Below are 21,721 nucleotides of genomic sequence, written 5' to 3' on the forward strand. Positions count from 1 at the left end.
GTCAGGCGTGGTGTTTTTCAAAAGCAGCTAGTTGCATTGCATGCCTTTCTTTGCTCTTTCAGCAAACGGTTGCTGAAGCCATATTAAACAACAAGCTCCCGGAGGCTCAGACCTTCTTCCGGATGGTGGGTAACCCTGCCCAGAATCTTAAGGTGCTAACCCAGATAGGACTGGATCTGGTGTACAAAAGCCTTCTGAAGGATGATGTCAAAAAAGCCTCCAAACTCTTAAGAAACATGGTGAGTAATGCATGTCCAGAGTGTGGCTTGATCTACAGTGCTTACTTCAGTGTACTTGCATGTACACACAGCAAGGGATTGGCTTTGCTTCTTCAGGTGTTAAAGAATGGCCATTGGAGGTCCTTGGCGAGTTAACAATGGGAGTTGAACTCATTAAGGATTTTATTTTTCCTGTCATATTCTGCTTAATTGGGGGGAGAGGGAGAGAAGTATCTAACATAGGAGAAAAATAAGTGTGGGCATGATCACACACACAAAAGCACACTGATGTTTATACAGTCATACCTCGAGTTGAATCTGCTTCGGGTTGAGCGCGTTCGAGTTGCGCTCCACGGCAACCTGGAAGTTACGGAGCACGTTACTTCCGGGTTTCGCCGCTTGCGCATGCGCAGACGCTCAAAATGACGTCATGCGTGGAAGCGACAAAATGTGACCTGCGCACACGCAGACACGCCGCCGTGTCTTGCGTTCCGTTTGGGATGCGAACGGAGCTCCGGAACGGATCCCGTTTGCATCCCAAGGTACCACTGTATATGTGTACGTGTATGCATTTGATTCTTAATTGGGTGGGTAACATAGGTCTGTTGTCACTTTCTGCAGTCATCTTTTTAAAAAGGGTAGTATGTGTTCCTTTTATGTACATATATTTGGATAAGCACTTTAGATCTTGTTTTATTGTCATTTTTATATTTAGTTTTAGTATTTTTTTGTACCTCTATTTTTATTATGTAAGTCACTGTGAGACACTTTGCTCTAAAAAGCAACCAACGGTAATAGTAATAATTTGTCTGAGGAAGGGAGGCAGGAGTTTTTAAGGTTTGAGCATTTTAAGCCCATTTTGCAATATGTTGAAATTTCTTCAGTCCTTTGCAAGCTGCAGCCGAGCCCTGAAATCCTTTGTAGATACGCACAAAAGAAAGCCTATGAGAGAAAATAAGCCATTAATACTTTCTTGTGTAAACTCTTCTACCCTCCCTTGCCAGGGCTTCAATGTGATGGAGCAGCTGCGCAAAATATGTTTCTACGTAACTGATCACCATGTTCGTGACTTTTTGGTGAGTGCGGGGAAAACCTTTGCATGGGTTGTGGTCCTTTAATTTCATATGTCTCACCTGCATGTGCAGGGTACATTCCTGGGTGACTTCTGCTGCTACTGCCTGCCCCCACCTCACAAATTGTGTTAGTTTTCACCCAAGTCCCAGTGATGACTTCACTTTCATGTTGTCTCTTTGGCATTAGTAGCTGATGTGGAAATCCTGTTGCGGTGACATCAGTGCCATCAGGGATCCACACCATATTGTTTTGTTCTAGACCACTTCCAGTTCCTGCTCATATTTTTGATTTGACAACAAACCCTATAAGGAGTTGCTTTTCCAGTGTCTTTTATGTTAGGGTGCAAACTGCATTGCTAGTTAATGTTTTGGTCTGACTCTCAAGGTGAACATACTGAAAGAGGAAAACTACTTTTCTGAAGCTGAGAAGGAAATGATAGACTTTGTGCATAAGGTGGAAAATGCCTATGCAAGAACTTTCCAAGAGAAGGAAAAGACTACAGCCCAGCCCAGGTAATAGATCTTCAGCCTCAATTTTTAAAAACGTCATCTTTACCAACAGTGATGTGATGAGAATTGTGTGAGGTTTTGAATCTCTACCCATGCAGCAAAAAACATGAGTCCTTGTTTGCTCCAGCTTTCTCCAGCTGCAAGCTTTCTTTCCATGGAAGGTGTGAGATGATTTTCCTTCTTACTCAACTGGTTGTTAGCAGTTCCAGCTTAACTGTGCTGTAGGCTGCAAACTTTCACTGTTCATTGGAAATGGTTGTATTGGGAACAAGGTGGCTAGCTTGAAAATCTGAACTCATCAGGAAGAGTAGATATATGACATGAACTTCATAGATATGTTTTGTTCTCATTTTCAGTTCCTGGAGAAAAGAACAAGATCTGTCTATCCACATTCCTGTTCTGGATTCATTCCTGCAATGCAATGAAGATGGAGTTAATATTTCAGAGTACAGCATTATGTTAAACTGGGCTCAGTGGTGGGATCAGGTTACCCGAGAGACAATTCTTCTTCCTATGCAATCTCCCGAAGGCAAGTACTCTGTCCCCTGTTACCTTCTGCAGTCCATGTCTGGGATGAGCCCTCCCTCTTGCCTACAGTTTGCATTGATAATAAGAGATCTGTTGAAAGGAATGAATCGGGAGTATCCTGGATTTGGGACAGAGTGGGGAGCAAAGGGTCATGTATTCAGTAATCAGGGCATAGCTGCCAAGAAGACCTTTTAACTTGTCCCAACTAACTGTGCCTTGGCCACAGACAGGATATGGACAGGAGGCTCTCTGATAGAATGAGGGCAGACTGATGTTGGTGAAGCAGCCCCTTGGGTACCCTGCACCCAGATTGTTAAGGGTTTTAAAGATAAGATCCAATTCTTTGCATTACACCAGGAAACAGATTGGCAGGCATACAGGCATACACATAGTTTATTGTACTGACTACCTTTTTTAAAATAACCACACACAGAACGCAAATCATGTGATCCAGAGGTTCTTTGGATGCACCTGTCATCTTGGCATCACTACTCCAGTATGAGCTCATGGATTGCAGCATCTCAGCAACAGGAGAGTAACACAAACTGGCCACGGCTGACAACAGAGACCATTGAGCGCAGAACATTGTGTAGCCATTACATGCAAAATGAAATATTGGACAATTTAGCCAGGTATGTGCCTTGTCTAAGTCTTGGTTGGGGGAACCTCTGGCCACAGGTCTCATTCAGCCCACAGGCCATTTCCAGCAAACTGTGCCCGCTTGCCAATTGTATGACATCATTTGACATCAGTCATTTCGATCCGCCCTGCAACTTTCTGTAGTTTCCTGGGTTAGACTTATAATTGCCCATAATTTTACATAATCTATGTTGTGAAATTGGCCTTGCCCACTTTGATCTCTTACCCACCCACCATTGGAATGTGGTCCCTGAAGACTAGCCAGGTTTTAAATCTGGCCTTTAGGCTGAAAGGGGTTCCCCTGTCTAGCTCTAAATTGATGATCAACTTCTGTCAAGCAGTATCGTTTGTTGGTGGAAGTATCATTTATTGGTGGAAGTCTCCTTAACAACGTGAAGAGATCACTGGCTGCTTTGCATTAAAAAGATCGCTTTGTTTTTCTTGGTAGCAATGGAATATTTGTGCCAGTGGAACTAGAAGACTTTGAATGCCTTCTCCAGAGATTGACTCTTGTTGGAGGAGTGATGCAGAATCCTCATCCTGTTCCAGAATATATGTCCACCAGTGGCTTAGATTTCCATGCCTGCTTTATCCTGTACTGTTTAGAACATGGGCTGGACCATCTTCTCTACACCTATCTCGACTACTATAGGTAGGAATACATGACCTGAAGTGGTTTTGTACACACACATTTGTATATGTGTCTACCTGCTTTGTCTACTTGTGATGGGAGTTGTAGTCATAGCTGTCAAGCGTCCCTTATTTGGCGGGACAGTCCCTTATCCCAGCGCCATGTCCCGCTGCTGTCCCTTATTGATGAGGCTTCATTTGGCTGCTGGCTGGGCTTTCTGCCTTTAGCTCGGAGGGTCTCAGAAGTTGAACATACCTGTGCCTGGAAAATCCCTTATTTTGGCTGCTGATCCCTTATTTTCGAGGCTGCTGGTCCCTTATTTTCAAATCTGTAAGTTGACAGCTATGGTTGTAGTTCAGGTTGGTGAAGCTTTGTGTAGACTATACATCCTCTTTCCACCACCACCTCCAAAATGTTTTCAGAACAAAGGCAGCAGAACTTCTCCCCATGCCCCCAGACTGTTGCCTTCCTCCAGTGGAGCTTTGTTCAGGGCTCTGCAGCTGGAGCATCATCTAATTTTGTAACCTAAAGGAGCAGAGATGAGAGAGTGCTTGCCCAGTGGGGTCTGTGTGGCCAGTACACCCCTAGCTAACTAAGCAGTCTCTTTTACTCCTGCCAGAGCAGTTGGTCTTCTCAAAATCCATGTGGCTGCTTACCCAGCCTTTTACTGGCCCATATTTTAGAAGGGGGAAATAACTTGTTTTGTTTTTTTATTCTATGAAATTGATATTTTGTCCTTGATTTTGCAGTTTATTTCCTTCAAATTGCCCTCTTTTGGATGACAAAGCACTTCACGAAGCTCATCCGTGGTTTGAGTTTTTAGTGCGGTGTCGAGCCATCGCCAGCAATTCTGGAGGTAGGAACCTTCATCTGTGATTCTCTTCTGAGCCAATGTTCTTTGTGCAATTCTGATCAAAAATAAGCATTTGTGAGCCATTGACCATCCCAAGTGATGATGGATTCTCCCTTAATGGTCAGCTTGGAACTCACCTGGGCATGACCTTTTCTGTGGATGCTTAGGTGGTCGCTGTGGGGACGAGCACCTTTTATACCAACGTTGTCTGGTGTGTGGGCTTTTTGGCATCCTATTCTGAGAAATAGGGACCCAGCCACTGTCAATAACAGTCTGCTAACCTCAAAGTTTAGGTTTCTGCAATGTGCTTTATGTGGGGCTGCCTTTAAAAAATGTTTGGATGCAACAGCTGGTTCAGAATGTACTGGGCTTTTGACATAGGAATGAAATATTTTTTGTTCTTAACTGACCCCTGGTTGATTTCTGGACTCAACTCAAAGGGGTGGTAAGTTCTGCTCCAGGTTCCCCTACCTACAGCATTGTGGTTGGGGAACTAGTTATAGCAGTGCCCCATCTATGGAACCTTCCCCACAGGGAGCTTTCAGAGAGAGGGTTGTATATGCCAAGGGTTGGATTTTTATTTTTATTTAAATTGGAGATAACATTTTGGCTGACATTAGAAAAGTTAACTGTTGATCAATTATTATTGTTGCCATGTGCTTGGCCTTTTAAAGTTTTGCTGTGTTTTAACTGGTTTTAATATTGCATTTTAAAATTGTTGTAACGGTGAAGGGCAGGTAAGAAATCAAATAGTAGTAGTAGTAGTAGTAGTAGTAGTAGTAGTAGTGATAATAATAATAATAATAATAATAATAATAATAATAAAAATAAAAATAAAAATAATAATAATGTGTGAATTTCTTCTCTTTGCCATCTGCCTTTGGAGCCTGTTCTTGGGCAGAAAGACAGGGTATAATAATGGAAAACAAGGCAACAGTTTTTTCTTTCTTTCCTCCCTCCAGATGCAAATAAGATTTTCCAAGCTAGCCTGGCAAATGCCCAGATCTTGATTCCCAGCAACCAGGCCAGTGTGAGCACAATGCTGTTGGAAGGCCGAACGCTCCTTGCTCTTGCCACCACAATGTACACCCCTGGAGGTATTGATCAGGTATGCTATAGAATATTGGGAGGCTGTTGATGACCTTTTCCTTTCAAAGTGACAGAAAATGTCAAAAAGATCTTAAATGCCAGCAGCCTCAGAAAGTTTGGGTTGTGTTCTTTCTCTGAAGGTGCAGATAAAGCCTTGTGCCAGGTGCTGTGGCTTGTGCCAATGAACTGTTCGGTTCCCATTTCCTTGCAAGTGTATTCAGGTTCTTCTTCTTCTTCATTGTAGGTCCTTCAGAATGGAGATGGAGGAGAGAAAGTAGATGCCCAGCTCTTCAGGATGGCCCTTGCTCCTTATCCCAAGCTGAGAGCAGCCCTCTTCCCCCAGTATACCAGTCATGGGACCTTGCCTTCCGACATTTCTCTCTACCACCTTGTCCAGGTATAAATATATACCTATCTGCCCCCAATACAAATAGAATCATAGAGGACTTCCGGAGGCGGCGCGAACGGCAATGGCTGCCCTTTCCTAGTCGGGAAAGGGAAGCTCCGCCGAAAAAGGGTCTCCCGCTGCGGCGAAGCGGGGACCCATTAAGGAAAACCACAGGCAGCAGAAGCCTGTGGTCTTGGGGTCCGGCGGGCGCCAGGAGCAGCCCCCAAAACGTTGAAGGAGCCCCGTAAGGGGCTCCGGATCGCGGAGGGGGTTGCGGCGCTGAGGATCGTTCCGCAATCGGCGGAGTGAAGCCGCGTTGCTGCTGTCGGTGAGCGCTGTCCTTTCTTCCTAAACTACAGATTCGGAAAACAACAACCCGTGAGTAAACGGACTTTAAAAGTTTCGGGACTTTAAGTACTCAATTTGGCTGAAAGCGGAGTGACGAAAAATAGGAAGTCCGTCTTCCGCTGTCATTGAAGCATTAAGCAAAGAGCCGGAGGAGTGGAGGCAAAGAGTGGACTTTTAATCTAACAGATCTGGGCATTCATGGAAATTATTTTTAAGCTGAATAAGGACTCTAAGTAATTGATTATATGACTTTTATGTGGACTTTGATACCTTTCTTCTATTTGGATTACAATTAAAGCAAGAAACCCAGGTGCTGGAACTGCCTGAGTAATTGAGTAGCCAGCTTGCAGGGCTGGATACTTTTGAACTTAAACTTTGAAACAATCTGAGGGAGTTTGAATTGGTTACTTTGAAGCATCTTTTGGAATACCAGCAAGCACTGTCTGAAACACTGAAACACTGTGACTTTTTAAACACCAACTCTGCTAAAAATTACCTTATTGAAGGCTCTCGGACATTAAATGGGATTACAATATTTTTATGGAAATTGTCTTCTTTTCTAAAGGCATTCTAAGTTCCCCCTAGAGGATTTGGGATTAATAGCAGTGACATTGTTTTACTTTCCCTTTCCCGGCCTCCTGTTTGACTATTACCATCTGGGCCGCTGTTTCTCTCATGGGAACAACTCAGCTTGACCTTGAATTTTAGATAACTCTGGAATGAGTGGCGCAAGAAGAAAGGGACCGAGAACTAGACAAACAACTCTAACCGCAGTCTCCCAGGCACGTAGATCATCTGTGCCTACTGTGCTTACTTTGCCTACTCTGACTTCTGAGAAAGAAGCTGCCTTTCTGCCAAGGGCAGAAACTGAGGAATTTCAATTGGAAGAGATGGCCTCAGGAGGAATTAGCTCTACTTTAGAGAAAATTCTTGAAAAACTGGAATCTTTGGAAAAAAAAGTGGAATCCTTGGATAAAAAAGCTGATCAACAAACAGCTAAAATTGAACAAAATACTGAATGTTTAAATAGACTAACTGGACAAGTTGCACAAAATGTGCAAGCAATTGGAGAACTGAAGGAGACTGCAGGTGAAAATCGGAAATTGGCTGAAGATACCAGCCAAAGATTGGGAAATTTAGAGAAAGAGGTAAGACCACTCAGCAAACAAGTAGGTGAACATCAGACCTATCTTTCTATGATAGAACTACAGAATAGACAGACTAATTTAAGGATAAGGTCGATACCAGAGGTGGAAGAAGGCAACTTAGCTGAGTTCCTGACTAAAGAATTTTCCAAGTTTTGGAACCTAGAGGAAAAGGACTTCAAAATTACATCAGCCTTCAGACTTGGAAGACTTATAAAGAGAGAGAAGCCCAGAGACTGTTTAATAATATTGAGATCAAAGGAGGAAAGGGACAAGATTTTGGGTTTACATTACGGAAAGTCACTGGACATTCTGGATAAAAGAATCGAAATTTTTAAGGATATTCCTAAACAACTGTTGGATCTTAGAGCTGACTATTTGGAACTAACAAGACTGTTAAGGAGCAATACAATTATCTTCAGGTGGGACTTTCCTCAAGGATTATCTTTTACTTTTAGAGGGAAGAAGATTAAAATTAGATCACTGGAAGATAGAGACAAATTTCTGATTGCGTACGGAGAGGACCTTCAAAAAGGACTGGAATTACCCTCGGGGCCTGAAGTACCAGAGGTGTCTGCACCCTCGGATTCTGAAGACCCAGCGAACAAGGTACTACCCCTAGAAAAATAACCAGACTTATCCAGGATGTCTCTGCAACTTTTGAGCTGGAATATAAATGGCTGTAATATTCCGGAAAAAAGAAGGAAAATTTTCCATATATTGAAAAAGGAACAATTGGACATTATTTGCTTACAAGAAACACATGTGACTAGGCTCCACCGGAAAGTACTAATAAACAAAAGACTTGGTCAGGAATTTATATCTTCAGACAAAGTAAAGAAGAGAGGCGTGGTGATATATGCAAAAGAGAGCCTGTCACCCAAATTCTTATTTAAAGATGAATATGGAAGAATTTTGGCAATCGAAATACAACATCAAGGAGAAAAGATTCTGATATTAGGAATTTATGCACCAAATGAAGGGAAGTCGGAATTTTTCAAGAAGTTGCATGAGACTATGCTGGAACATCTGGATTATGACAACATCATCATGATGGGAGATATGAACGGGGTTGTATCAACAAATATGGATAAGTCACAAAGCCAGAATGTTACTAAAGATGGCAGACTACCAAAGACCTTTTTTGAAATGACTGACAATATGGACTGGATAGATATTTGGAGAACGAAGAATCCCTTGGGAAAAGAAGGAACATTCTTCTCTGAAGCTCAGCTGACTTGGACAAGAATCGACCAAATATGGATAACTAGAGGTCTGGCACCGAAGGTCAGAAAGGTGGAAATCTGCCCGAAAACCTGCTCCGACCATAATGCACTGAAAATGGATATGATACTATTACCAACTGGCTCCTTTAGATGGAAGATGAATGACAATTTGTTTAGAGATCAGGAGATTACTAAGAAGGCCCAGAAAGCATTGAAGGATTACTTTGAAATAAATATGAACACTGCGGTGGAAAAAAGAATTATTTGGGATGCAAGTAAAGCTGTGATGAGGGGGTTCTTGATACAACAGAACGTGGCAAGGAAGAGGAAACAAAATGACAGAAAAGATAAGATTTTGGAGAAAATAAAAGAATTGGAGAAGAAGTTAAGATCAAACCCGAAGTCCCTGCCGATCTTGAGAGAAATCAAACTCTATCAAGCACAGTATTCTAAACTGATAAATCAGGAAATAGAGTGGAAGATTAAATTAATGAAACAAAAAACTTTTGAATCGGCAAACAAATGTGGGAAACTGCTAGCTTGGCAGTTGAAGAAGAGACAAAAATTGAATACAGTTACAAATTTGGAAATTGAAGGAAGAAACATTCAGAACCCCACGGAGATTAGAAAGTGTTTCCAGAAATATTTCAAAAAATTATATACTCAAGGGCCGCAGAATGAGGATGAGATAAAGCAATTTTTGGAGAAAAATGGACTTAAAAGGCTGTCACAAGAAAATAGATCTCTCCTGAACAGTAAAATAACATGTCAAGAAATTGAACAAGCCATTCAAAACATGAAACTGGGCAAATCTCCAGGGCCAGACGGGCTAACCTCCAAGTATTATAAGATATTAAAAGACCATTTGATTCAACCACTGATGAAGGTTAGCAATGAAATTATGGAGGGGAGGAGGGCGCCGGAATCGTGGAAGGAAGCTTTCATCACATTGATACCAAAATCGGAAGCTGAAAAGACACAACTTAAGAACTACCGTCCCATCTCCCTTTTAAATGTGGATTACAAAATCTTTGCAGATGTTTTGGCAAGTAGACTTAAAAAAGTTCTAAATGAAGTAATTCATAAAGACCAGGCAGGCTTTCTCCCAGGTAGACACATGTTTGCAAATACAAGAAACATTATTGACATTTTGGAACTTTTGCAAACTGATATAAATACAAAAGCAGTGTTAATCTTTATAGATGCGGAGAAGGCCTTTGATAATATCTCTTGGAAATTTATGAAGGGAAATTTAAAAGAAATGGGAGTGGGTCGGGGTTTTGAGAATGGGATTGATGCAATATATTCAGAACAAAAGGCTAAATTGATAGTAAACAATGTGGTCACTGAAGAGTTTAAAATTGAAAAAGGAACACGACAAGGCTGCCCGATTTCCCCTTTGTTATTTATATCAGTTCTGGAGGTGCTCTTGAATATGATTAGAGGGGACCGGTTGGTGGAAGGGATTCAGGTCGGAGCGAAACAATATAAACTGAAAGCTTTTGCAGATGACCTAGTTTTGACCCTGCAGGAGCCAGAATCTAGTACAAAAAGAGTATTACAACTGATTCAAGATTTTGGTCGGGTGGCAGGATTTAAACTAAATAAACAGAAAACTAAGGTGTTGGGGAAAAATCTGACAGATGTAGAGTCGGAACAGTTTCAGAGAGAAACGGAACTAACTGTGGTTAAAAAAGTAAAGTACCTAGGGGTAAACATAACAGCAAAAAATCTGAGTCTATTTAAGGATAATTACGAAAAATGTTGGGCTGAAATTAAGAGAGATTTGGATAGTTGGACAAAATTGAAGCTTTCTCTGTCAGGCCGAATCGCTGCTGTCAAGATGAATGTATTGCCAAAGATGTTGTTTTTGTTTCAAACATTGCAGATTGTGGACAAGACAGAGTGTTTCCGGAAGTGGCAGAGAGATATATCTAGATTTGTCTGGCAGGGCAAAAAGCCCAGAATTAAGTTCAAGATACTAACTGATGCAAAAGAAAGAGGGGGCTTTGCCCTGCCAGACCTAAAGTTGTATTATGAAGCCGCAGCCTTTTGCTGGCTAAAAGATTGGCTACTTCTTGAGGACACTGACGTATTGGACTTGGAAGGGTTTAATAATGCCTTTGGTTGGCATGCATATCTATGGTACGATAAGGTTAAGATTAATAAGGTCTTTAAGAACCATATTGTCAGGAAAGCAGTTTTTAAAGTCTGGACAAAATACAAAGACTTATTGGAAAATAAAACTCCGAGGTGGCTTTCACCTCTGGAAGCTAAGGCCCGAAAAAGACTCAATATGGAGGCCAACTGGCCAAAATATTGGGAAATATTAGAAAAAGATGGAGACAATTGGAAATTGCAGAGTTTGGAGAAAATGAAGGATAAAGTGCGAGACTGGTTACATTACGCTCAGATTAAAGAAGTTTTTAAAAATGACAAAAAGCTAGGGTTCCAGGTGGAGAAATCGAAGTTGGAAACAGAATTGTTAGAGCCAAAAACTAAGGTTTTATCAAGAATGTATAACTTGCTGCTGAAATGGAATACACAAGACGAAATGGTTAAATCGGTTATGATAAAGTGGGCTCAGGATATTGGGCATAATATTATGTTTGAGGACTGGGAAAGGTTGTGGACCACTGGGCTGAACTTCACTGCATGTAATGCTTTGAAGGAAAATGTAATGAAAATGATGTATAGATGGTACATGACCCCAGTTAAACTTGCCAAAATATACCATTTGTCTGATAATAAATGTTGGAAATGTAAAGAACATGAAGGAACATTCTTTCACCTCTGGTGGACTTGCCCTAGAGTGAAGGCCTTCTGGGAAATGATTTATAATGAGTTGAAAAAGGTATTTAAGTATACCTTTACTAAGAAACCAGAGGCCTTCCTTCTGGGCATTGTCGGCCAGAAGGTGTTAAAGAAGGACCGAACATTTTTTATGTATGCAACAACGGCAGCAAGGATACTCATTGCCAAGAGCTGGAAAACTCAAGATCTACCCACACTGGAAGAATGGCAGATGCAGCTGATGGACTATATGCAACTGGCCGAGATGACTGGCAGAATCCGAGACCTGGGAGAAGAGAGGGTTGAAGAAGACTGGAAGAAATTCAAGATTTATCTATAAAAGTATTGTAATTTGGTTGAATGCTAAGAAGGATGCTAGATCATAAATAATTGCCTACCACTGAATTAGATTGAACCTGACGATAAGTGAGATTGAGGGAAACATAAAATTTGTGGAGAATAGATTAAATTAACTGAACAAAACTTAAGAATATAAACAAGATGATAAATTGCTGGAAAAAATTTATAACGATGTAAGTGGGAGTGGGAGACGTGAGGGAGTCCAAAGAAGTTCTGAAAAATGTGTTATGATCCATGTTATATTGTTTATTATTTTTGCATTTTGTATTTTTAAAAAATCTCAATAAATATTTATAAAAAAAAAAATACAAATAGAATCATAGAATTGTAGGGTTGGAAGGGACCCCAAGGGTTATCCAGTCCAACCCCCTGCAATGCAGGAAACTCATCCAACCTCTGCTGAAAACCCTCCAAGGAAGGAGGTTTATCACTTTTCAGCCTTCTCTTCCAGGCTAAATGTACACAACTGCTTCAACTGTTCCTCATAAGACTTGGTTTGTAGACCCTTTATCATGTTAGTGGCCCTCCACTGCCCATGTTCCAGCTTGTCCATATCCTTCTTAAACTGTGGTGCCCTGGTGGGGTTTGAGCAAGGCAGAATAGAGTGGAACTATTACTTCCCTTGATATGGGCGCTGTAATGCTATAGTCCAGTTATAGCAGCTGCCACTTTACCCAAACTTACACCAGTGAGACTTGAAAAAGGGCTGTAATGAGAAAGTGGGGCACAGGCTTGAGTTCCTCTCCTGCAAAATGCTGAAGGTGACCTCTGCAAGGCATTGCCTCTTCATTCTGGGTATTCTGCAAGCAGTGTTAATTTGGGATTGGATAGGGAGAGGCTGCAACCTCCAGCTTCAGAGAGCAGCTCCCTAACCACACAGTCACAGGAGCAGGTAGGAAAAAAGCCACATGACAGCCTGTGTGGATGTCCTGGGGGCTTAGCCTATGGCACACCTCCTTCCAACGTACAGGGGCCCAGGGCTCCCAGCAGTGTACACTAGAACACATAATTATATTTGCATGTCGCCTTTCCATAGTTAAAGCCATGCTCAAGGCTGCTTGTAACATTAAAAATGACACATATTTGCAAACGTAAGTAGTCATAAACTGTAAATAAAACAGCAAATAGTGCACAACCAAATTAAACAATTTCCACATAAATCATAATAAGATCTAAAATAAAGGCACAAAACAATTAATAGAAACAAGAACAACTACCCTGCCCCCAACTACACCCCAACCTAAGAATCTGTTCAGCAGCCTCAGCTTTTGTAGCTGGAGTCAGTCCTCCCAAGTCAAGTGGAAAAAGCCTTGCAAGGCAGGGAGCAGTACTGCCGGGGATCTGTGTGTGTGGTGACATGGCTCCCATACCACCACCCCTTGGCCACTTCTCCCCATCTTAGCCACAGCTACATAGCAATAGCCCTGACTTGCACAAGTGGAAGGGCACCTGCCTCTCCCACCATCACTTACCACAAGAGCATTTCATGGAGCTGCTGCGTCTTGTTGGATGCTTAAGCAGGGGTCAGCAAACTTTTTCAGCAGAGGGCCGGTCCACTGTCCGTCATACCTTGTGGGGGGCTGGACTATATTTTCGAAATAAAAATAAAAATGAACGAATTCGTGTGCCCCACAAATAACCCAGAGATGCATTTTAAATAAAAGCACACATTCTACTCATATAAAAAGACACTGATTCCCGGACTGTCTGCGGGCCAGATTTAGAAGGTGATTGGGCCAGATCCGGCCCCTGGGCCCTAGTTTGCCTACCCATGTTTAAGAGTGAAATGCCCTTTTGCCTCACCCTCTGTGGATAATTTTCTCCTCAGCTTGGTTTCACTTGACACAGATATTTTAAAATATTAAGTGGCTTAAATATGCTTTTGAATAAATAAAATCCTCTGGAGCTGCACTCTGCTCTGTGGAGTGTATGTATATAAGACTGGGTTTGAATTTGATGTGACTGTTTCATTCCAGAATATCTGGGTCAATGTGTGACAGCAGCTGTACTACATGTGTAAGATGCTGCACAAGATGTGTGCTCAGTTGAGCAGCTTGGGTTAACATGTTTGCTGCATTTTAAGCAGGCCTTGAAATTAATGTTGTGTTCTAATTTTTCAGGCGTTAGTTCCATTTGATCCTACAAAATTGTTTGGCTGGCAGTCAGCAAATACGCTTGTCATACCTGGTAGGTAACTTTTGCCGTATCTTGTTACTATTTAAAGTGAATATAAAGTATACGTGTGTGGAATCTCCCAGTATTTCATTCTGTTAAATAGACATTTCTCTGGGAGCTGACAAGATGCTGAGAGGTTTGGCTTCCAGCAGAATCTTCTTTGCTCTCCCTGTTGCATCTGATCTTTCAAAAGGTGAAATAGAGCCCTAGAATTAGGCAAGCTTGTATTCTTGCCTCCTAGCTGTTTATCTTGAATCTAAATGATGTCCCAGACTGCCACTCTCCTAAAGTTGGCAACAAGAAAATTTCTGTATTGTCTTTTTGCCAGTTATTAAGACTTGATCTTAAGTGGTTTTTGGCCATGTTGTCTTGCTCCTGTAATTTAAATTGTTTACAGATTACTTTTTTTTTTTTTAAAGTTTATTCAGTGGATGTGGCTATTGGACAGACAAATTCTTGAAAAATAGTTCTCCTTCCCTTGGAGCTCCCTTTCATCAATCCACTTCTTGGCTCTCACACACAAACTTTATGCTGTCCAGAAAGCCACTGCAAGTCAGACAATGATCCTGTGGTTCTTCTGTATCAGAGGAGGCCAGCCTGTTCCAGCAGCAATGAAATATTTACCATTCCAAAGTCTCAGTCCAAATTCTTTACGGGTTTGCACTCTGGATCAGATGCAGCCACTGCTTTGGAAACTGGCCCCACAGATTTTAGGGCATGGTTGGCTGCTTAAAAACTTTAGCTCTGTATCCACATTTACTAAAGTGTCTCTGGCTCCAAGTGACAGCTGTAATAGTACATGGATGAAAATGGAACTCTCTTAGAATACCTGCAGCAGCACTGGACTATGCCCCTCTTTTCTTTAAGCCAAGTTCAGTTGCACAACAAGTTAATCAAACCAAATCCTGGAATAGAATGTTTTCAAGAGCTCTTGGTTCATACAAATAACATTTTCTCTGCACTTTTTAAAATTCTCGATGGAAAATGTATCCAATTTATCAACTATTTGTGTTTACAAGATGCCACTTGTGTTTCACTTCTCTCACCCTGGATGTTCTGCATTCCCAAGTTTTATTTAGAAGGTTTGTTGACAGTTTGGTGGTCTTGAGAGAGTGAAGGTCTAATGGAAGCGAAAATGTTGTGTCAAGTCCTCCCTTCTTGCCATTTTTATTCTGGAATTTGAAACCAACTAGTTGTCCTCCTTCTGGCCACTACTGGATAGGTCAGTAAGTTTTTATACAAGTGGTTCGATGATCAGATAAAACTCCTGGGGTTTCACTGGCAGAGAAGACCAGAAAGCAGCTGGTTAAAAGACACCATAATTCTCCTTGTGGGTCTTGTTTTGTTTAATGGGTTGTGTGCTCTTCTATATAGTAATTGTATTCATATCTGTGATGTATCTAGTTTTGGATTATAGAGTGCAATAATAAATCAAGATACTTTAGGCCATTGGGACTTGCTTTTAGAAACCAGTGCAGTTCCCCTCAGAAGTTGTTGGCAGTGGTGTGGCTTTCTCAGCTGTAGCTGTTAGAAGGGCATGTGGAGGCTGTGTGGGAAAATAGCCCCCACCCCAGTCTGCTTCCATTGGCAGTTGGACAGCCTGTAACTCTGTTGCTCTTCCAGTGTTGGGACCCTGTGGAGGCTCTGGGGTAGTCTTTGCCAGCTTGGCCTTATTTGGCTGGTGTTGATGGGAGTTGTAGTCAAAAACATCTGGAGAGTGCTAGTTTGGCAAGGCTTCCTCTTTCAGTGGTCGAAAGTCTCCATCCCCAAGGCTATAATGGCTGTTGCTGGTGTTTCAACTGTAATCCCATGTGGTGCTCTGGCACTCAGGTCCTGTGTTGGGGCTTCTGTTTGGCCATTGTGAGAACAGGATGCTGGTTTAGACAGACCTTTGGGCCTGATCCAATAGGCTCTTAAGTTTTTATGGAGATTGCTGAGATTGTCAGTTACTTCCTGGTGTAGACACTGAGCAGCAAAGCTTCCTACCAGAAACTTTTCCTGCGCCAGCCCCATTGAAACCCACAACACTTATGCATGAGTGCCTTTTTGTAGCTCTTTCAGTGGACTGACCCAAGAGAAGTGCCTGTGGCCAGGTGCGAGGCCAAGTTTCAAGGAGTCAACCAGAAGAATTGTGTCTGGCACGTGGGCCTGTGGAGCCTGCTATTTTTCTGTCTACTCACCACGTTGTTCTCCCTTCTCTTTAGATACCTGTAGTGACCTTCCTCACTTCTCAAGTGCCCCTTTTGTCAACAAATATGCTGTAATCGAACGTCTGGATTTCTCCTACTTCTTGCGTCATGAACGCCCCTCATTTGCTTTTGGGACTTTTTTAGTCCAACAGCTGGCGAAGAGCAAAACTCCAAAGCAGCTGTGAGTATTTGAAAACAGCAGAGATGTGGAAAGGAGCCTCTCATGTTCTCGACAGAACATTTTCTATGGAGAAATCTTTGTATTGCAATCAGGTATTGTGTTGCTTTAGATAGATGTAAGCTGCCTTGTAAGAAGGGGTATTTATTTATATAAAGTACGTTTCAGATTTGGGACCCCAGGTTTTTCCTGACCTGCTTACAGTCCCCTTGGCTTTGATTTTGACTGTGTGCAGAGTTGGGTCCTTTCCTTGCAACCGCTCTCCTGTTCCAGATGCATGATGCTAACGGCTGCTGCCTTTTCTTCCCTAGGATCCAGCAAGCAGGCAATGATGCCTACTCCTTGGCCCTCTCCTTCTTTTATGTGCCATCTGTGGCTTCTGCCTGCACCTGCTTTTTGGAACTGCTGGGCCTTGATAGCCTCAAACTCCGGGTGGATGTTAAAGCTGCCAATGTGATCCTGAGCTTCATGTCTCGAAGAGAGGAGCCTCAGCATAACTCAATCAGGCAGTCCTTGGGTAGCGTTTCTTCCACATGTTTTCTATATTGGTGAAAATATTTGATGGGTGCACAAGAGCAGAAAGCCCCCTGCCCTTTTGTTCCTGAATGGAAAGTCCACAGAACTGTTATATTTATTTAATCAGTTTGTAGACTGTTTGATGTTTTAAAAATTCCAAGTAATTTACAAAGTAGACACCATAAAATCACAAGGTTAGAATACCAGCAAAACAAAAATACAGAATGTTGATAAAAGCGCCAAAACGCTAAACCCAAGGTAGATAACCTCTTGGGGGGGGAGTATAACTTTGAAGTATTATGCAGCCACATGAAGCTTTGCCTTTTCTGTTTGCAGTTGAAAAGCTGACTCAGCTGGCAGAGGGAGAAAAAACAGCAGCAGAAGAACTCCTTGTCTGCTTGGAGGAAGCCGTGTGGGATAAGATGGAGCACCAGGAGATAAGCAAGTGAGTCAGCCCTTTGAGCCCGTGGTGGGAATTTGCTATACATTCTTTGTGGCCTTATATTACTTCTATGAAGACTTAAGGATTCAAATTTGGAAGGATTGATTTGATTTTTGAGTAGATTTGATTTGATTTATTATATTTCTATGCCACTTTTCATTCAAGTGAATCTCAAAGCAGCTTACAAACAATAAATAACAATAACATAATAGAACATCACAAATACAGCTTAAGGTTGAAGTGTGATGTATAGAACAAAAAAAGGAGGAAAACAAGTATAGCTTGCATGCTGTCTCCACCCCCTTTACTTTTTAGCCTGGAATCCCTGCTAGCTGCATATTAGCAAAGAGAGATTCCCCTTCCAAATGCTGTTTCTGTGTTTCAGTTTCCTGTATCTCCACATTCACTTGAGTCACGGGATGGAGAGGGGTAGTTAAGAACACCAAAGCAAGGAGGGGCAGAGAAGAGTGTAAGAAGCAAAGGGCCCAATTAATCCAGTGCTGTTTCCAGATACCTCTGAGGCACGAGAGCAGTGGTACTCTCCCACCCATAGCAGCTGCCATTCATAGGCATGCCCTCTCTGACACTGGAGGTAGTAATAGCTCGCTGTCATAACCAGTAGCCTTTGATAGCCTTGTTCCCCATGAATGCTGACCCCTTTCAAAGCAACCCAGATTCATGGCCATTGCTACGTTTTATGTTAGCAAATTCTTGCAGTGTCTTTCCTTTTGTTTGTCTCTACTCTTCCACCATTTATCTTGATTGGATGACCCAAGTGTGGTCTAGTATGATGTGTTCATTTTCTGCACACCATGCATAATAATAATAATAATAATAATAATAATAATAATAATGTTCTATGCCTTCACTTGCCTTTTCTTTGGAGGGCTGTTGTGCTAGTCCCTTGATGGTTTTGGTTTTTCTTGGCAAGTGTTTTTTATGGAGGTGGAAGCTTAAGTTACTGGCTGTTCCCCATAGGACATCCAGTGAGGCAAGGAAGCAGTGGTCTCTGGTGGCCCAGTTTTGCAGGCTCCACGGCCTCAAGCTGAGCATGTCATACCTGAAGGTGTGTGCGAGATCCAGCGAATGGCTGCAGTTCCTCATTGAAGCCCAGAGGTACAACTACCAACCCTCTGAGGTAAGGAACCCTTCAGTGATATGGCCATCTTTATTAATTTGGGGTTTAGTCTTTGCAGTGGCTGCTTTGAACAGACAATGCTCTTGAAATAGGGGGAGAGATCACTAATGTGGCTTCATTTGCCCTGGCAGCAGAAAGACAGGTACAAATCTATAAAGGCATTAATATAGTAGAATTCTAATTTGTGTTTGGTATGTGTACCACTTTGCTGTGACTCATGAGCTCAAGACAATAAACTAGACTTCCAGGTGCTTTGTTCTACAACTCCCATCAGTCCCTCGAGGGCACCAAGTTGGTGAAGACTTCAATAAACCATTGTCTGGTTGCCTCTTTGCGCTGTTTGTTCACTTTATACTGTTCACCTAGTTTGTTCTTTCCCTTCCCCAGGTTGTCCCCATCCTCCAGGAGTTTCCCCCTCCTCTGCAGGACCACTTGAGGCTGGCCTTGGAGAGTTTGCAGTCCTCAGTTACTCCATTGGAGGATGGTCAGGGTGGCAACTCCCACCGGCTGAGGCATGAGCAAAAGCCAGGCACCCACACCAGTGATCTTTTCCGCATTCTCCTTTGGTGTCAGGAGCAGCCACGTCCCTGGCATTACCTTCTGGGTGAAGCTGTGAAACACCAGGCTCCCATTCTGAGCATCCTTGCTGCATGCTTCCAGGTAAGAATGCTCTGAGGATGACCCTGTGCTTCTGTTGTTCATTTATTTCCGTAGGCCATATGTGTGATATTTTAAAAATATTTGCAAGTACATTCCTCAAGGTGGGTCACTTCCTCCTTGTATCTAACTTATTTACTTCTTTCCTACTTCTCTCTGGCCACATCCACCCGTTTGGAAGGACACCAGTATTATCCATTGCCTCTGTGTTTGGCTCATAACTTCCTTGGATAGCTCCACCACTGCCCAAGTGACAGACCACTTGGAAGGCTCAGCTGAAACCCATGAATGGGATCTTCAGGACTTGGCCACCCTCTGGCAGACACTTCTCCAGAGGCAGAAAATCCAAACTCTTCTTCGTGGCTTTCAGTTCTTTCTGAAGGTAACTCTTTAAGTCCCTTTACCTGATATTACTTGGGCTGCCTCTGCTGGGTGCACCAGAAACCGTCCCAGCATGCAACTCCCATTTGTTTAACTTGTGCTTCTTCACATTTTCAAGAGTGCCTTTGAAAATAAATGTAACAAGGGTTCCTGTGTGTGTGTGTGTGTATGATGTCTTCAAACTGAAAACTTCAAGAGACATGGAAACTGCACATGGAGCAGCCCAAATGAACCCTCCGTTCCAAGTTAAGGAAGGGAAATGGTCCAATTTCTGCCCCCTGCTGTGGTTACACTTTCAGAGCCTCAGGAGCTAAATTGGGGGGGGGGGGTGTTCAGTGTCAGAGGTGTATTTTTAAATAAATAAATGGTGCAACACTTGTGAAGAATGTTGAACATAAATTTGCATCAATCTATTCAGGACTCCCCTTTGCTGATGATCCTGGAGCTGTACGAGTTGTGCATGGACTACAGAAACTACAGCGAAGCGCAGAGCAGACTCCTTGCATTCCAAGCCAGTATTTCAAGAGTAAGCAGACCTTTCCCTTTGCTTGCTGAAGCTTTTGAACCAACTCTTTAATTACAGAGGTAGCTAGCATCTCTAGGCTAGAGCATAGTCTTCTCTTGAGTGTGTGAGGTTTAATTTTTCCAGTTGAAGGATTGTTTGAGCATGCAGGCACACACGTATGGCTGCCCACCCTTCTTCCTTGGATGCATCCTTCCCAGTTCCCTACCACGCTACTGCTTTGCATTGTACAAGTTGGCTTAATTTGTCAGAGAGATGAAGGAGAGGGTGGGGGAGAGGCATGTTTTGGCACTTGGATAACTTTCAAAATGACTTTTGCGCAGCTGCAAGCCCTACCCGAAGGTCCACCTCTCCTCTTGCCTGTGCCCTGGCTGGTGTCGCAGGCTTCATTTCTTCTTGAGCTGATGCTTCAGCAGTGCAGAACTCAGTACGAGCTGGGAAAGGTCCTTCAGCTTTTTGCAGATACGGACACCGTTCTCCCTCACGGTACGGACAGTTTTCTTTGGTTCCCTGTCAGTAATTTGTTACCTGCACAGCCAAGACTTCCTCTTGAAATCTGCTTTCCGTGCCTGACACCAGGCAGCCCTCGGGAGGTGGTAGTAAAGGAGCATCAGCTGCCGAGTTCATTCTGCTTTTAAGTGTAGTCAAATCATTGGTTTTCGGGGCATGGAAATAAGATGGGAATCCAGGAGGTTTGGAAGACCAGAAAAAGGGATGCGCATGTGCATGCCTCTCCTTGGCATGTTGGAAAACCCAGTCACTTCTCTCTTTGTCCATCATGTGCATCCTCAGTGCTGCATATAAAGGCAGGGACTGATCTGCATAAGAGATGGTTGTCTTCTGCTTCATTTTTATACCATCTTTCATCTAAAATGATCCCAGGTTGGCTTGTGAACTTTAAAGATAGAAGAAGTAAAACATGGGAATAAACTAGTGAATTAGAAGCAACAGCAGCACGTCAGCAATTTAAAAGCATTGGGGTGAACAAGAAGGTTTTTGGTCTGGTGTCTAAAATAAAATAAAAATACTGATGCCAAGTGGGCCTCCCCTAGTTGGGGCTCTGCAGCCAAAAAGACCTCCCTTCCTAGGCCTCCCTTCGTTGCCCTCCACTTCACTTCTGCCAGAGTTGTTGCTCAGCAAAGGGCCACAGCATGGGCAGCTTGATGGGGATCCTCTTTGCTCCTTTCCAGAAAAGTCTGTGTCATTTAAGCACAGACTATCCAGTTAAGGACCTGTTTCTTTTTGGGCTGCTTTTGTGCTTAGGGCCTGATATGAAGAAGCTGAGTGCCCTCAGTTTCACCTTGAAGGACTCTCCTGTCTCCATTGATTGTGCCATTCTGAGCAGTTACACCCCAGAGAATTTCCAGAAGGAGTGCAGAAGAATTCTGGAGGTGCTGCAGGACCAAAGCTCTTTCCTAATAGCGCGGAAGGTGGCAGAGCTGGCAGAGCTGCCTGTGGACAACGTGGTGATCCAAGAGGTGCGCTAGCCTTTTGACAACTCATGTTTTGGTTAATTACGTTCCATCTCCAACCAAGGCAGAATTAGAATGTGGCTTCCCCATCTATTGGACTCAGCCCCTAGTTTTGGTGGCTCAGTCCCAGATCTGGTGCTGCCTTTGGCTACATATGAGTAAGTAAGGGAACTTGGGGAGCAAGAATGAGGTACTTGTAGTTTCCTGCTGTGAGGCAGAGAGGGGAATACATATTTATCTGTCAAACCT

The 21,721-nt window shown here is 42.8% G+C and overlaps 1 protein-coding gene across 1 annotated transcript in view; it reads left to right on the forward strand.

Annotated features, from left to right (window-relative positions):
* SPG11 (SPG11 vesicle trafficking associated, spatacsin) overlaps positions 1–21,721 on the forward strand; it is a 38,492-nt gene that overhangs the window by 9,174 nt on the left and 7,597 nt on the right. Inside the window, exons 11-29 of the mRNA XM_079953598.1 lie at positions 63–239; positions 1,223–1,294; positions 1,677–1,804; positions 2,158–2,330; positions 2,763–2,961; positions 3,417–3,620; positions 4,349–4,455; positions 5,415–5,560; positions 5,786–5,938; positions 13,922–13,988; positions 16,181–16,346; positions 16,655–16,860; positions 17,196–17,304; positions 18,280–18,439; positions 18,827–19,099; positions 19,278–19,478; positions 19,896–20,003; positions 20,324–20,486; positions 21,264–21,478. Of these exons, the coding sequence (XP_079809724.1) occupies positions 63–239; positions 1,223–1,294; positions 1,677–1,804; positions 2,158–2,330; positions 2,763–2,961; positions 3,417–3,620; positions 4,349–4,455; positions 5,415–5,560; positions 5,786–5,938; positions 13,922–13,988; positions 16,181–16,346; positions 16,655–16,860; positions 17,196–17,304; positions 18,280–18,439; positions 18,827–19,099; positions 19,278–19,478; positions 19,896–20,003; positions 20,324–20,486; positions 21,264–21,478 (3,027 nt within the window). The remainder of the gene's footprint in view (positions 1–62; positions 240–1,222; positions 1,295–1,676; positions 1,805–2,157; positions 2,331–2,762; positions 2,962–3,416; positions 3,621–4,348; positions 4,456–5,414; positions 5,561–5,785; positions 5,939–13,921; positions 13,989–16,180; positions 16,347–16,654; positions 16,861–17,195; positions 17,305–18,279; positions 18,440–18,826; positions 19,100–19,277; positions 19,479–19,895; positions 20,004–20,323; positions 20,487–21,263; positions 21,479–21,721) is intronic.

This window comes from Podarcis cretensis (genome assembly GCF_951804945.1).
Source record: "Podarcis cretensis genome assembly, chromosome: 14".
Lineage (NCBI taxonomy): Eukaryota > Metazoa > Chordata > Lepidosauria > Squamata > Lacertidae > Podarcis > Podarcis cretensis.